This window comes from Rhinoraja longicauda, chromosome 6 (genome assembly GCF_053455715.1).
Source record: "Rhinoraja longicauda isolate Sanriku21f chromosome 6, sRhiLon1.1, whole genome shotgun sequence".
NCBI lineage: Eukaryota > Metazoa > Chordata > Chondrichthyes > Rajiformes > Arhynchobatidae > Rhinoraja > Rhinoraja longicauda.
In genome coordinates, this window is record NC_135958.1 from 45,983,036 (window position 1) to 45,999,695 (window position 16,660).

Genomic DNA, 16,660 nt, shown 5'->3' on the forward strand with positions numbered 1-16,660 from the left:
ATATTTCTGTCGAGACCCTTCTTCAGACTGAGCCTGTTCCTTTTCTCCATAGTTGCTGCCTGGCCTGCTGAGTTACTCCAGCTTTTTGTGTCTTTCTAAACTAAAATCTTCTGTGCACTGGCAGAATAAGCAAAGCAATGGCAGTGTCCTCTCCCAGGCCTACATTTCCCAGCACTAAAACCCTGCTACCATTGGACAGGCCACTTCATTCACATGGCCAACACTAGGCTCTTGACACACTAGTCTCAACTCTGTCAGGGCAAGAGATTATCACATGGCCTGAGGAAAAGGATTCAAGGATTGTTTCAAAACATCCTTGGAGAAAGTACAACATGGCCTGAAAATCCACCCTGAAAAGGTGCATTCAGGATGGCACTGGGAACCAGAAGGGTAAATGAAAATGCACCAGACGTCCTGGTTAAACACTACAACACTCACCCACCCACCCGATCTTGCAACTCCTGCCCACTAGTGGCTTTCTCAGTCACCTCAGAACTGGAGATGGACACAAAAAGCTTGAATAACTCGACCCAAAGCATCTGCCTGACCCGCTGAGTTACTCCAGCATTTTATGCCTAACCAGCATCTGCAGTTCCTTCCTTCACCTCAGAACTGGAATGGCAGAAGATTAATGCAAATCCTGAGAAACAACATAACGCGAGTAATGCTGGAGAATCATTACAGCCATACCATGCATGGTCCACACCGCAAGGTAATCCACACTGGCACGGTAAAAGCCCCTGATGCCACATCTCCAATTGTTTACTAGTTGCCAGTCTGAGACTGAAACCAGAATTTGCAATGTGATTCTAAATAAAGCAAGGACTGGAGAGAAGCCCAAAGGGAACTTCAGAGAGGGCAACGGGCAATTTCAGATGGCTATCTGTCAACAGTTGCCAGGTTTTCTTGCTGCTGAGACGGAGGAGCAAGCACTGATTTGCAAGCTGATGTCGCAGTCCAGTAATTTAGGCAACAGCAGTGTGATCAGATAGGAACATGAAGGTTCTTGACAACATTTCCTGAGCCGCCATCCAAACCTGAGTTGGGTTCAAATTACAATGATTTGCACATACACTTACAACGACTCAGAGATATTTAAAACAGAGAGTGAACGAACCACCGTCAGCTTCTGCACCACCATTTCACTTAATATCTTTTATTGTACAGAAAACATTCTGATTTTAGCAGCTACAGCCTTTAAAAGCAATTTCCTTTTCATTGAGAGTGTGAATGTTTTAATAACATCAATTCAAGGACATTTATCACAACTTGCACAATATTCAAAGCACAAAGTGGTAAATAAGAAACATTATGTTGTTGCAAATACAGTTTAAATTCATATGAGGGAACGTTCACATGAAAACATCTTAAGTAATGGCAATTTGGTCAGACGACATGCTGTTTTATAGAAAACTACAGTGTATAGAAATTCAGAATATTACAGAGAAACTGCATTATTGTAACAAGGTTACTGGTTTATGAAACCCAACTGAATGTAAGATATACAAAACGCATTTGTGCTTTTAAAAAGTTGTGGACCTGTTAGTCATACGCTGATAAAATGTTCCCTGGTAATATTTAGTGATACTATCATCAAATTTGTTATAATATATAAAAAAGCAGAGAATAGCACCAATCGAGCTAGATCCTGCAATACTGCATCGCCATGTTAAGATGCACAGGGTTGGACTTTTATCTGCTGAGGTCATTTGGAATGTTTCTGTCACATGTAACATTGTCACATGACAAGGTCAAAAACAGCACGAGCAGCTTTTCCCAAAAGGAAATTTGCTTCTTTGTCCTTCATAAGCCCGAGCAAACTCCACATATTGTAGGTTAATCATAAATGCCAAAGGAACATTTAATTAGTTTGCTTCTTAAAGTGAGATCAAGTGATGGGGCTAACACTAAATCACCAGAGGTTTGCTCCATATTGCACCTTTCCATTTACAGCCCATATCCTGCCACGTTGCTTTGTGTCAGGAGGGCAGCCTAATACAATCTTAATTGATAGCACTCCATATCTCATTTGTTTGGATTTGGGCAACTGTACACAAATATCAAACGGAACATATTATTCCTGCATTCAGCACATATTCATTGTAATCTTAACCAAAGGTGGTGGCTGCATTGATGGTGCTTTGCCATTGGTGGATGCTGTGGAACTGATTGTGTTTTGGAAGTCTCTTTAAATGGAATACGATGCTAGGGAATTCGCATTGTGTGACAATTTTTGGAAGTTTGTTTCTTGACCTTCGTAATTCCATGGTCAATACAATGTTAGTCCTAGCATAAAGGATCAAGCAAGCACAATGCCGATGGAAAAGCTCTTGTGACAACATTGAGTAGTTAATGGAGAACATGCCATTTATGCTAAAGTTAATTGTTGGTTCATGGGTAGAATCATTTGTAGACCATTTGAAGAGTTTAATGTAATTTTGATTCAATCAATGAAATGAAATAATGATATCTGCACAGAGAGACTTTAGAACAGGAACAGCCATTATGCATTTGCATCTTAAGCAATGTCAAGTGGACCCAGACACATTCGTAATCCCTTGCTCATGATATCCAAGAAATGAAAGATTCCAGAAGTAAAGGAAATGCTTTGCAGGAGACCATTTGGTTGACAAAAAAGCAAATAGAATATGCTTCAAAACAGTAATACTTAGTGCACAAAGACTCAATTACAAAGATTTATTTACATCAAGCAAGCAAACCTGGAGGAAGATCAGAAACTTGAAGGATGAAATGAATAGAGGAAAAAAATAGTAGTCCCAAGTACCTTAGAGGTAGCTGTAAGGTGCCATCAAGTACAGACGATACGTAGCAGATGAATGGTCAAAAGGTGGAGGAGTACAGACGATACGTAGCAGATGAATGGTCAAAAGGTGGAGGAGATGCAAAGAAGAACACACTTGTGGAGTAAGCTATCCAATTATACAAGTATTAAAAACAAATCACATTAGTAACAAACCTCGGCCGACAAAGGGTGCAGGAAAGGATTAGCTATCCGCAGAGGTTAACTAGAACGTGCTGAACTCCAGTTCCATAACTTGGATTATTTGATGGAAACATGTTTAACTCATTTCAGAAATTAATCTGAAGTTCAGCAACATCCTAACAATCTAAAATTGAAATTCCAAACACATTCAAATTATAACTACCAAAGCAAATAATTAACTCTAGTATGTTCATTATCAGAATGCACTGAACACACTTGGTCATTAAAAGCCTGACCAGAGCTCCTATATTTACCCTTCGACTCAAGTTAATTGGATCTGTGATACAAGTTATAGATACGTTCAGCTGTGAGGAGTATTATTTGCCCAGCTCATGGCTAGCCAGGAAACAAAAAGTCAAAAGTCAGAATTGGTTTTCGTATGAAAGTGCCCATCTCAATGTCAGGACCAGCACATTGCTCTGTTTTCTGGAATGTAAGGAGGGTTGGGGCCGGGCGAGACACAGAATCCATGACAGCTGAAGCATTTCTTTTATATACATGCTTAGCATGCAAGAGAAAGCTTTTCCACCATTGCTGGTGAATAGGCAGTTTGATTTGCAAGAAAACCCATACTAGCACAAAAAACAAACCGCTTGACATAGATGGCTAAATATTTAAACTTTTTTTGTTTCATATACACAAAAGGCACTCTGTTATGAGCTTGCACTGTGCCTTCCATTGCACTTTGAATCCTTGACACAATTCATCCACCTGAAGACCAGCAGCAGTGAACTGCCCAGTTAATGCCTGTGGAAAAGGAAAAACCATCCCCGCAGAGAGCTTCCTCTACAACTCCATGTCCACAGGTCGGATGTGGCTCGTCTTGTGCTCTTTCACCCACAGTTCTCTGTCCTTGGCAGGGTCAATCTTCTGGAGTAGCTGATCCACTGGTTCGATAGTCTAGAGAACAGGCAAGAAACAAAGCGATATCGTCATGAGGACATTCATGAGGAATTCCAGTGTCTAGAACCAGGCATCAAAACCTCAAAATAAGAAGCCACCCATTCAAGACAGATGAGAACAAATTTCTTGGATTATATGGCAATAGCAAGTTTAATTCAAAATACCAAATATTTATTTTCATTCAGAGGGTAGACACAAAATGCTGGAGTAACTCAGCAGGTCAGGCAGCATCTCTGGAGAGAGGGCAGCATCTCTGGAGAGAAGGAATGGGTTTCGGGTCGAGAACCTCCTTCAGACACTTCTTCGACCCAAAAAGTCACCCATTCCTTCTCTCCAGAGATGTTGCCTGCCCTGCTGAGTTACTCCAGCATTTTGTGTCTTTCTTTGGTTTAATGAGCATCTGCAGTTCCTTCCTACACAATTCCCTCAGAGGGTAGAGGGTGTATGGAATGAGCTGCCAGATGAGGTACTTGAAGAGGGTACCATAACAACATCTACAACACGCTTGCACAGCTACATGGATAGGAAAACTTTACAGGATATTGGCCAAATGTGGGCAAATGTGCTGAACCTAGGTGGGGCATTGTAGTCGGCATGGACAATTTGAGCCAAATGCCTATTTCCATGGTGTCTGACTTCATATTAAAAAAATAACTTATCTACAAATGTTTTATTGGTTTTATGTTAATAACAATTTTTTCTTTGAAGGCCAGAGACAATTAGGAATCATCAAGACATGCCTCCTGTTTGTACACCTGGCATGGGCCTCACTGTGCGTTGGTGTGGTGTGCCCAGTGGGGCATGTGGGAGATGGGAGACATTCCCTCACCACAGGGGCCTCACTGCTGGACTCGAGGGCTGGGAGGGTTAATGAGATAGGAGATGGACACAAAAAGCTGGAGTGACTCATCGGGTCAGACAGCATCTCTGGAGAAAAGGAATAGATGACATTTCGGGTCGAGACCCTTCTGGGTCTAATGAGATAGGTGGTGCAGCGGTAGAGTTGCTGCCTTACAGCTAATGCACCCCCACTACCGAGTTTGTACGTTCTCCCCGTGACCTGCATGGGTTTTCTCCGAGATCTTCGGTTTCCTCCCACACTCCAAAGACGTACAGGTATGTAAGTTAATTGACTTGGTAAATGTAAAACAAAAAGTGGGAAAAGGTTAGTGTTAATGTGTGCAGTGATCGCTGGTCGGCATAGACCCGATGGGCCGAAAGGGCCTGTTTCCGCGCTGTATCTCTAAACTAAACTAAAGTAAACTTCCACCTCCAGCCCAGGTGAGCGGTGGAGCCAGGTGATCATGGTACGCTCCAGCACAATTACTCTTCATTACATCTTTGTGTTCGTGGTGAAAGCTGTAACCTTGTTTGCTCAGTGATGTCTCCCTTTTATATTGTGTATGTATGCAGCAGATACTGAATAGAAATGATGCCAGTGAACCTCAAATCATTCAGAGATCTTTCCTTTCACATCATAAATAGAGACATTTCCAACTTAAAGAAAACAAGTCAGCTGTGTTACGCGCCCGTTGTATTTACGTAACAGTTTACTAGCTATAATAACAATGTTTATCTTATAGACAATAGACAATAGACAATAGGTGCAGGAGTAGGCCATTCAGCCCTTCGAGCCAGCACCGCCATTCAATGCGATCATGGCTGATCACTCTCAATCAGTACCCCGTTCCTGCCTTCTCCCCATACCCCCTCACTCCGCTATCCTTAAGAGCTCTATCCAGCTCTCTCTTGAAAGCATCCAACGAACTGGCCTCCACTGCCTTCTGAGGCAGAGAATTCCACACCTTCACCACCCTCTGACTGAAAAAGTTCTTCCTCATCTCCGTTCTAAATGGCCTACCCCTTATTCTTAAACTGTGGCCCCTTGTTCTGGACTCCCCCAACATTGGGAACATGTTATCTGCCTCTAATGTGTCCAATCCCCTAATTATCTTATATGTTTCAATAAGATCCCCCCTCATCCTTCTAAATTCCAGTGTATACAAGCCCAATCGCTCCAGCCTTATTTATGCTTTATACTTTGCCATTAACTGATTTAAGTCATCCAACTACAGAATTAAACAGAATTGAATGTAAGTCAACATTGTCATTCCCTGCACAGTGCACATCTGGAAAAATAACTTCCCTATGTGCTCTCCATGGAAGATTCCCAACAGGAACTCTTCCAAACCTTGGATCCCATGGTAAATATAACATTGCTACACAGTCCAAGCCTTGATTTGATATCCATCAAAGTAGTTTCAGATATGGCAAGGCTAGAATTCAGATGTAAACAAGGTGATGAATAATGTAGGCCAGCAATGGAGTGAAACTCTAAAACATGCAATAAACATCAATGGCAAGCAGAAATGTTTTCTATTAACTCGTGCTAGTGCAGTTTCTTTAGGTGGATTTGTGCCTCAAACAGGAGTATACAATGCCAAACATAAATATAAAACAGCAAGAGTATTGGCTTAGATTTTAGAAACAAAGAAACATAGAAAATAGGTGCCATTCGGCCCTTTGAGCCAGCACCACCATTCATTGTGATCATGGCTGATCATCCACAATCAGTAACCTGTGCCTGCCTTCCTCCCATATCCCTTGATTCCACTAGCCCCTAGAGCTCTATCCAACTCTCTCTTAAATTCATCCATGATTTGGCCTCCTGTGGCAGAGAATTCCACAAATTCACAACTCTGGGTGATTTTGTGGTTGATATCCCCAATCACCCATGTTTGCAGAAGTCCCAGAGCCACTTTAGGGCAGGACGGTGGTGTAGCAGTAGAGCTGCTGCCTTACAGTGCCAGAGACCCAGGTTCAATCCTGATTATGGGTGCTGACTGTACGGAGATTGTACGTTCTCCCCATAACCTGTGTGGGTTTTCTCCAGGAACTCCGGTTTCCTCCCACACTCCAAAGACGTACAGGTTTGTATGTTAATTGGCTTTAGTAAAATTGTAAATTGTCCCTAGTGTGTTTGGGATAGTGTTAGTGTGTGGGGATCGCTGGTCGGCATGGACTCTATGGGCTGAAGAGCCTCTTTCTGCGCTGTTATCTCTAAACTAAACTAAACTAAGCCACTCATGGTTGATGGTATGTTTCCTCACTCTGCTCTGATGTTGGACTTCATGAAGTCCAGCAAGATAGCGTGACTGCAAAAATCACCCTAGATATGGAATTTGCCCTAATAACCAATGGAAAATGGATGGCACAAGAAGAGCTGCGAACAGCAAAGGAATTCTTTTCATTTGAAAAAAAATCTTAAAAATTAAATACTTTTAATTATTTAAATTACAGAATAAGAACATTATTTTTCATTGTTTAAAAATATTGATTTATGCATGTTAGAATACTGAAACATGTAAAGGTTTTGACCTTGGCGAGCACATGGCTTACCACCTAGGCTAGCATATGGCTGACCAGCTGTCAGCTTGTTTTGGGGAAGGCCATTTCATTGAGTATTCATTCCCGTGTCTCTGTCAGCCTCACACTTACAATGCTATTTACATTGCAGAAGGCCCTGTAGCACACAGCTTCCAAATGATGTAAACTTCAGGGATTGTAACAGCCAGTCCTACTAATCAATCAGATTTAGGTCACACAAAGTTCAGGAACAGGAATCTCCAAAACTTCCTCAAGATCAATGAATATGGGAAGAAGGCAGGCTATTGACTGTGGACGATATAGCCATGAATGGCAGTGCTGGCTCGAAGGGCCGAATGGCCTCCTCCTGCACCTATTTTCTATGTTTCTATGTAATAGTTTTCAGATCACATCTCGATACTTCTTCTGCCGTTGAGGTTCAATAAAAATCATGTGATTTTTGGTCTTTAACAGTTCACGCTGAAATATTCATGTTCATACTTAATTAGTAATGCGAGTTATATTCTGCCGAACCTGGAAAAAGCTTTTAATCTGATGTGCAAGAAGAAACTGCAGATACTGGTTTACACCCAAGATAGACACAAAATGCTGGAGTAACTCATCGGGACAGGCAGCATCTCTGGAGCGAAGGAACCAGATGTTTTGGATCCGCTGTACTTTTTTTTTCTGAAATATTATGATATTTTGGTTTGAAGTCCTACAAAGAAGTATCTTTTAACAGTAAATTTGGCAACGGGTTGCATCGTTTTAACCAATGTAGAAATAATTGGTTCTGGAGGATCAAGAGTAATTTCAGAAACAAATACTGGAATTTAGTTTGCTGCTAATGAATTTATATGAGGGCCAACAATAGTCAATAAAGAACCATACAGACCCTGGAATGCACCTTATAATGCTGGCATTGCTGATTGAAGTGAATTTACCTCATTTAAATTTATACTCTGAGCTCCTTACAAGAACCATCTGGTCAGGACCCTTGTACAAGATGTTTACCACTTGGGGTCAAGGAGAAGGAAGAATGAAATTGTGTGAGCAACTTAAAGTTCCCTGCATCAACCTCAGGAAAGTGTCAGGGTTACGGTCACCGAAAGCATCACCCACGTTGCAACAATTCCATCAGCTTTTACTACTCAAGTTGGATTAATTTATCCATTTTTCACGACATGGCCATCATTGGCAAGATGGAATTTATTGTCCATCCCTGATATAAATCGCAGGAGCTGAGCAGCAATGAAATAAAGTGTTTGTCAAGTAGAACATAAAGACAAACACTGAGCAAGGAATGAAGCAGCTTCTGTTTGATGGGCAATGGTGGCTTTGAACCAGGTGCGGTTGAAGGTGCTGTACCTGACCTGTTGGCCAAGGCTGTTGGTAATCTGGGAACATGGGGAATAACAGTAAGAAATCTGGACGACTGATCATTGTCTTGTACATTAAATAGAAGATAGATACAAAACGTTGGAGTAACTCAGCGGGATGGGCAGCATCTCTGGAGTTACTCCAGCATTTTGCTTCTATCTTTGGTTTAAACCAGCATCTGCAGTTCCTTCCTACACGCCCTGTACCTTAACATTTGTTTACTTGGAACAGTAGAGAAATATTTAGTAAAAGATATCCCATTAATTCATCTTCCATGACTGTAACTGTGTTTAGAGTTGCCAAATGGCTCTATAGCTGCAGACTAGCCACACAATGAATATTTGGGAAGGAGAGACTGCTCTAAACTCCACCACTGGAAGGCAACTCAGAATTGTGAGATGAAGGTCAGGTCCCCACTTGCTGAAATTATCCTACATGGGTAGATGCAGAAATGTTGCCCCTGACTTGCGTTATTTCACCTGGTAAATTTACCTGATGGCCACACTGCATGTCATAAGATTGATCGATTGAAAGTTACAGCACGGAAACAGGCTGCGGCCACTAAATCCATACTGACCATCGATCACCCATTCTCACTGATTCTATTTTATCATACTTTTGCATCCACTAGGGGGATTTAAAGATGTCTTTGAGATGTGGGAGTAAACCGCAGCACCCAAAGGAAACTCACGTGGTCACATAGAAACATAGGAAATAGGTGCAGGAGGAGGCCATTCGGCCCTTTGAACCTGCACCGCCATTCATTGTGATCATGGCTGATCATCCACAATCAGTAACCTGTGCCTGCCTTTTCCCCATAACCCTTGATTCCACTAGCCCCTAGAGCTCTATCTAACTCTCTTAAATTCATCCAGTGAATTGGCCTCCACTGCCCTCTGTGGCAGAGAATTCCACAAATTCACAACTTACTGGGTGAAAAAGTTTTTTCTCACCTCAGTTTTAAATGGCCTCCCCTTTATTCTTAGACTGTGTGTGGCCCCTGGTTCTGGTCACGTAGAGAATGTGCAAACTCCACACGGACAGCACCCAAGATCAGGATTGAACCCAGGTCTCTGGCGCTGTGAGACGGCAGCTCTACTAGCTGAGCCACTGTGCTGCCCCTGTTATCACCTACACTCTACCTAGACCACTTCATCTCCTTAAATTAAAACCAGTAGGTAACACATCAAAGTTGAAACTTAACCACGGAAGCCTTACTTTATCATAGTCACTGGCAAATAATTACATCCCTGAGCAGGGATGAGATTGTGGAGTGCCACAGGAATGCTTACATGTCTTCTCAGCGTAAAACATCTGCAGGCAATGGACCATACAGGTAACAAACTCAAAACAGTGGGGCTCCCAGAAAAGCATAATCCATTGATCAGTCATTACCCTGGACATCCATTGATCAGTCATTACCCTGGATAAGCTGCCATTGATCAGTCATTACCCTGGATAAGCTGCCATTGATCAGTCATTACCCTGGACATCCATTGATCAGTCATTACCCTGGATAAGCTGCCATTGATCAGTCATTACCCTGGACAAGCTGCCATTGATCAGTCATTACCCTGGACAAGCTGCCATTGATCAGTCATTACCCTGGACATCCATTGATCAGTCATTACCCTGGACAAGCTGCCATTGATCAGTCATTACCCTGGACATCCATTGATCAGTCATTACCCTGGACATCCATTGATCAGTCATTACCCTGGACATCCATTGATCGGTCATTACCCTGGACATCCATTGATCGGTCATTACCCTGGACAAGCTGCCATTGATCAGTCATTACCCTGGACAAGCTGCCATTGATCAGTCATTACCCTGGACAAGCTGCCATTGATCAGTCATTACCCTGGACAAGCTGCCATTGATCAGTCATTACCCTGGACAAGCTGCCATTGATCAGTCATTACCCTGGACAAGCTGCCATTGATCAGTCATTACCATGGACAAGCTGGCATTCATCAGTCATTACCCTGGACATCCATTGATCGGTCATTACCCTGGACAAGCTGCCATTGATCAGTCATTACCCTGGACAAGCTGGCATTGAAGGGCATAAAGGAAAATGCAAGTTTGTAAACCTTACCCAAATGAATACCATCCAGCGCTCACATCTCCCAACGTACATTGAAAAAGACTGGAAGCACTGAACAGCAAGCGACTAGTCCTACATTAGCCATTTTGCACAAAACCCCAGAATCGATGCAATTCTAGAAATGTGATCAATGATCCTGTTCATAAAATCCAGTAGACTGTAAGTTACTAGGCAGAGTTAAATGGGAGGAAACAATATCCAACAGTAAGTTGTCCAAACCAGACCAATATAGCCCATCATTAAATGCACTCTGTGACACATGCAAGATCAGATTGTTTTTTGGCATTCCGCAAGCTTATTTTCAGCTCCAACTAAACTTCCCCCTCGACTTAAGAATCTGACACCCAAAGTAAACGGGCCTAAACTTTAAGGAGCCACCTGCTGCACTTAAGTTTCACAAGCACAAAGAAAAAATCAAAATGCCTCTACGCTCATCAAACTGCCCCAAGAAAGTGATTGCCTGGGAAAGGCCAGGTAGAGATCGAATACATGTCCTTGTGGGACCGACTCCAGAGACTACATTCAAGGATCAGTGACAAGGAAAGTTTCCAGTTAGGTTTTTAAAAAACAGCAGTAGGAATGTAGTGAACAATGCAGTATTCGGACTGTACACTTGCTGTAGTTTATGATGAAAAGCTAAATGAAGGGATAGCAATTTGTTTGTAAATGGCAATGAATGGAAAAGAAACTGCTCAGCAACATTTATAATTAATTTAAAAGGCTCTGGTATGAGTTATTGTCTGCTCCAGACAACACTGGTTGTGCAAGCAGCTAATTGCAGTCTTTCATTCGCAATGAGTTGCTGACTTAGTTGTCAAACAACAGCCAACATTGGAAAGAGTTCGTATTCCACCTGAAGCACACACTTGTGTTCAACTTCTTTCACATTCATAAGGATGTGTTGCTATTGGGTACAGTGATGGTGCAATGGGCACGTTATCAGAATGCTCATTCAGAAGCATGGAGTGACAAAAAAGAGGTTTTGATCCAAACCCCACTTTGGCCACCATGAAACATACATTAAGTAGATAATGTGTAATAGAAAACGCAGTAGTGGTGACCACAAACCCATCAAATTCACTAAAGCCCTTGGGGAGGGGGGGAGGGATAATCTAATCCTTACCCAGTCTGCCCTACATGAGACTAGAGACCCTGCAACAACATGGTTGCTTCTCCACTGCCCTTGTCAGTGGCCTAAGCAAGCCACTCAGTCCTTGCATAATCTCTATATTAAAACAAGGGGAAAATCAAACTTGCAGGCAAGCATCGACCTTGGCCTCCACATAATCAGCACCATGACATTGCAACGCTCTTCTGGAGACGAGTCTCAATTAGGAGCTGTCACCTAGACTGGTCGAAGAAGAACATGCTATGCCATGCCATGTTCACTAAACCACACCTAACAGGTAATGTTCCAGGCTGCTTATTCACAACCCCTGTGTACATTGTGTCTCAGCCGCTGGCCACACCCACCAACAATGCAGGTGCATGGTATCCAGATGGATTGGAGTAGTCATGGGAGTTACTCAACGTTGACTCAAGACACCATGAAGTCTCATTGCAACAGGTCAAACATGGGCAAGGAATCATCGTCCCTCCACAGATGAATCAGTACACCTCTGTGTTAAACAATACCAGCAAGGAGGGCACAGTATTGAGGGCACTGTGTTGAACAACACACAGAGGGCACAGTATTGAGGGCACTGTGTTGAACAATGCACAGAGGGCACAGTATTGAGGGCACTGTGTTGAACAATGCACAGAGGGCACAGCTCTGGCAAGATCTTGAGTGTTCATCGCCAGTAGTAGCTTGGTAACACCATTAATTCACCAAGTTAGCCAAGTCCCAAAACACATTGCCTTGCATTTAGGGCACCTTCTGTTGTAATGGGGAGCACTCATATCAGCCTAAATGGATAGAGTCAGAGCTAAATTGGGGCAGCTAAAAAATGGGCATACATGAGGATCATTTTCAGTTGCAGAAATGTCCAGGAGGACGTTCATGAAGCAGAATATCCCTTCCTCTAACATTACACCAGCCCTGGTTCAAAGCAGAGAAGGGCATGGGTGGATGGAGGAGACAACGTGCCAACTCTGGTGAAGCTGCATTCATTGGAGGGAGAACAATGTGAACAAAACCAATGGATCAGAGTGAAGCTGTCCAATCGTGAATGTGAGGGACACAATGAAAGAGGAAAGCTCCAAGACCATTGACATTCCCAGCAAAGACATGGGAGCTTGTTGTGGTCAAAACAAAGCTGGCCAATGGTGCCAAGTAATTCACTCACTTGTATTCATATATCACACAGGATGTTGGGTGACTTCAAACCTGGGCTACTGTGCACAATTTAATTATTTCAAAAAATGAATGCACTAAAATTGAAGGTTGTTGAGGGATTACATAGATTATATAGAAAATAGGTGCAGGAGGAGGTCATTCGGCCCTTCGAACCAGCACCGCCATTCAATATGATCATGGCTAATCATCCACAATCGGTTCCTGCCTTCTCCCCATATCCCTTGATTCCACTAGCCCCAAGAGCGATATCTAACTCTCTTTTAAATTAATCCAATGAATTGGTCTCCACTGCCTTCTGTGGCAGAGAATTCCACAAATTCACAACTCTCTGGGTGAAAAAGTTTTTTCTCACCTCAGTTTTAAATGGCCTCCCCTTTATTCTTAGACTGAGGCCCCTGGTTCTGGAGACTTCGTTCTTGAGATGAGACGGCTAGAATAATAGAGTTGTGTGGCATGGAAACAGGCCCTTTCACACATCTTGTCCATTCTAACTGTTTTGGCCATGTACTCTGATCCCATTCGCCCACACTTGGTCTGCATCCTTCTATGCCATGCTTATTTAAGTGCCTGTCTAGATGTCACTTAAACATTGTGATTGCATCTGATTCCATCAGCTCCTCTGGCAGTGCAATGTAAAATAAACATTCTTCTCAAATCCATTTTAAAACTCCGTCCTAACCTCTTCAACGTACACCCTCTTATTCTTGATGTCACTGCGATGGGAACAGGCTATCCATCTTTCTATGCCTGTTATAATGTTATATACCTGTGTAAGGTAACGTCTCAGCCCCAACAAGCCCAGCCCATCCAACCTCTCCCCATAATTAACGTCCTCCCAACTAGGCAACCTCCTGGTGATATTCCTCTGCACTCTTTCCAGCGTAACCACATCCTTCCTTTAGTATGGCAACTTTATGAATTTAAAAGAGAGTTAGATAGAGCTCTAGGGGCTAGTGGAATCAAGGGATATGGGGACAAGGCAGGCACGGGTTACTGATTGTGGATGATCAGCCATGATCACAATGAATGGCTGTGTTGACTCAAAGGGCCAAATGGCCTCCTCCTGCACCTCTTTTCTATGTTTCTATGTAATTAAAACTGCACACTGTTTTCAAAATGCAGTTTAATCAGTGTTTTACAATTTGCAGCATTATGCCCTAACCTTTGTATTCCATGCTCCAATCGATGAAGACAATGATGTCATATGCCATCATCACCACACTATGTGTGTGGCCACTTTCAGAGACGATGACCATGAACTTCAATGGTTCATCATTATTCTTTACCAGCCTACTATTTACTGTATGTATCATACCTGGACTTGCCTTTCCAAAATGCATTGATTTACATTTAGATTGATACTGCACAGAAACAGGCCCTTCAGTCCAATACATCTATGCCAACTAAAATGCTTCAACTAATCTAGTGCCATTTGCCTGTGTTTGGTCCATATCTCTCTAACCTTTTCCTCTACATCCCTCCCCACCCATGTCACACCAGGTTCCCCTTCTCACCTAGTAAACAGCTAACAATGGCCTTTCCTTTATCATCGTTACTTTTTTGCACATCTTTCATTCATTTGCACTATATCTCTCTACATCACCGTCTATATCTCACGTTTCCCTTTTCCATGACTAGTCTGAAGGGTCTCGACCCAAAACATCACCCATTCCTTCTCGCTAGAGATGCTGCCTGTCCCGTTGAGTTACTCCAATATTTTGTCTCTCTCAAAGGAGATTGTGATTGTCTTCAAGAAGCAAAGCAGTAAACATTGATTGTGCTGAAGTAGGGATGGTTAAAAATGTCAAATTCCTAGCAATGAATATCAGCAGCAATTTGTCCTGGACCAGTCACACTGAAGCCATGGCCAAGAAAGCATTCCAACATCTCTACTTCCTCAGAAGGCGTAGGTGGTTCGGCATGTTCCCAATAACATCTCATCAACCTCTACAGAAAGCATCTTAACAGGATGCTTCACAGATTGGTTTGGGAACAGCTCCGTCCAGGATCACAGGAGATTGCAGAGTTGTGCTCATAACCCAGACCATCACACAAACCAACCTCCCTTCCATTGACAAGGTCACCAGCGTCATCAAGGACCACTTTGTCCCACCCCCTCCCCTGACATCAGTCTGAAGAAGGGTCTCGATCCGAAACGTCACCCATTCCTTCTCTCCCGAGATGCTACTCTCCCGAGATGCTGAGTTACTCCAGCATTTTGTGTCTACCTTCGATTTTAGCAGCATCTGCAGTATTTTCCTACATATTTTCATGTGCATTCATGTCGGTTACTCTGGAGATCCACACCATCACAGAAGCCAGTCTTCAGCTAAATCTGGTAATCCCAAAAGATGGCAAACAACAATTGCGAGCATTGGATTCTGCAAAAGCTATGGGACTAGGTCGTATCTTGAAGACCTAACAGGCCATGACTCTAATCAAATTGTTCCAGTACAGTTACAACTTCAGCACGTGTTTCACAGGAAGGAAGATTGCCCAGATAAATCCAATCCATAAATCCTATGACAAATCCATAAATCTATTACCAGCCCCATCTATTTATTGTTCATGGTCCGCATTAACGCAACTGAACTCCCAGCACTTTAACTCCCCCTCCCATTCCCAGTCTGACCTCTCTGTCATGGGCCTCCTCCAGTGCCATAGTGAGGCCCGCCGGAAATTGGAGGAGCAGCACCTCATATTTCGCCTGGGCAGTTTGCAGCCCGGTGGTATGAACGTCGACTTCTCCAACTTCAGATAGTTCCTCTGTCCCTCTCTTCCCCTCCTCCTTCCCAGATCTCCCTCTATCTTCCTGTCTCCACCTATATCCTTCCTTTGTCCCACCCCCGACATCAGTCTGAAGAAGGGTCTCGACCCGAAACGTCACCCATTCCTTCTCTCCCGAGATGCTGCCTGACCTGCTGAGTTACTCCAGCATTTTGTGAATAAGGTGATGGAAGGTGTTGGCAACAACCAATATTACTCTTCAATCATTTACCCAGGATGCCAATTTGTGTTTTACTGGGACTATTTGGCTCCAATCCTCGTCATTACATTGATTCTAACATGCATTACAAAGCTAAATTCCAGAGAAGAGGTAAAAATGCCTGCGAGACACAAGGCAGCATTTGACTAGTGTGGCAGCAAAAATCCCGAGTAAACCTAAAATCATTTAGTATAAGGTGGCGCAGCAGTAGAGTTGCTGCCTTACAGCACCAGAGACCCGGGTTCGAACCTGACTATAGGTGCAGTCTTTATGAAGTTTGTACGTTCTCCCTGTGACCTGCGTGGATGTTCTCCCGGTTCTCCGGTTTTCTACCGCACTCCAAAGATGTACTGGTTTGTAGGTTAATTAGCTTCGGTGATAGTTGTGAAATGGCCCTCGTGTGTACGATGATGTTGGTGTAGGGCTGATCACTGGTCGGCAGGGACTCAGTGGGCCGAAGGGCTTGTTTCCACGCTATATATCTAAACTAAACTAAAACCATAAGCATCGATGATAGAACACTTCAATGTTTGAAGCAATACTTTGCGCATGAGGAGATAATTGTGATTGTTGGCGGCCAATCATCCCAGCCGAGGAGATCGCCAAGAGCTT

General features: G+C 43.1%; 1 protein-coding gene across 2 annotated transcripts in view; it reads right to left on the reverse strand.

The window, feature by feature from the left end:
- Positions 1-1,160: 1,160 nt before the first annotated feature.
- Positions 1,161-16,660, reverse strand: part of gas7b (growth arrest-specific 7b) — a 530,610-nt gene continuing 515,110 nt past the window's right edge. For both annotated transcript variants that reach the window (XM_078400926.1, XM_078400928.1), the window contains one exon: positions 1,161-3,904. In XM_078400926.1, coding sequence (XP_078257052.1) covers positions 3,791-3,904 — 114 coding nt within the window. In that variant the 3' untranslated portion in view covers positions 1,161-3,790. The remainder of the gene's footprint in view (positions 3,905-16,660) is intronic.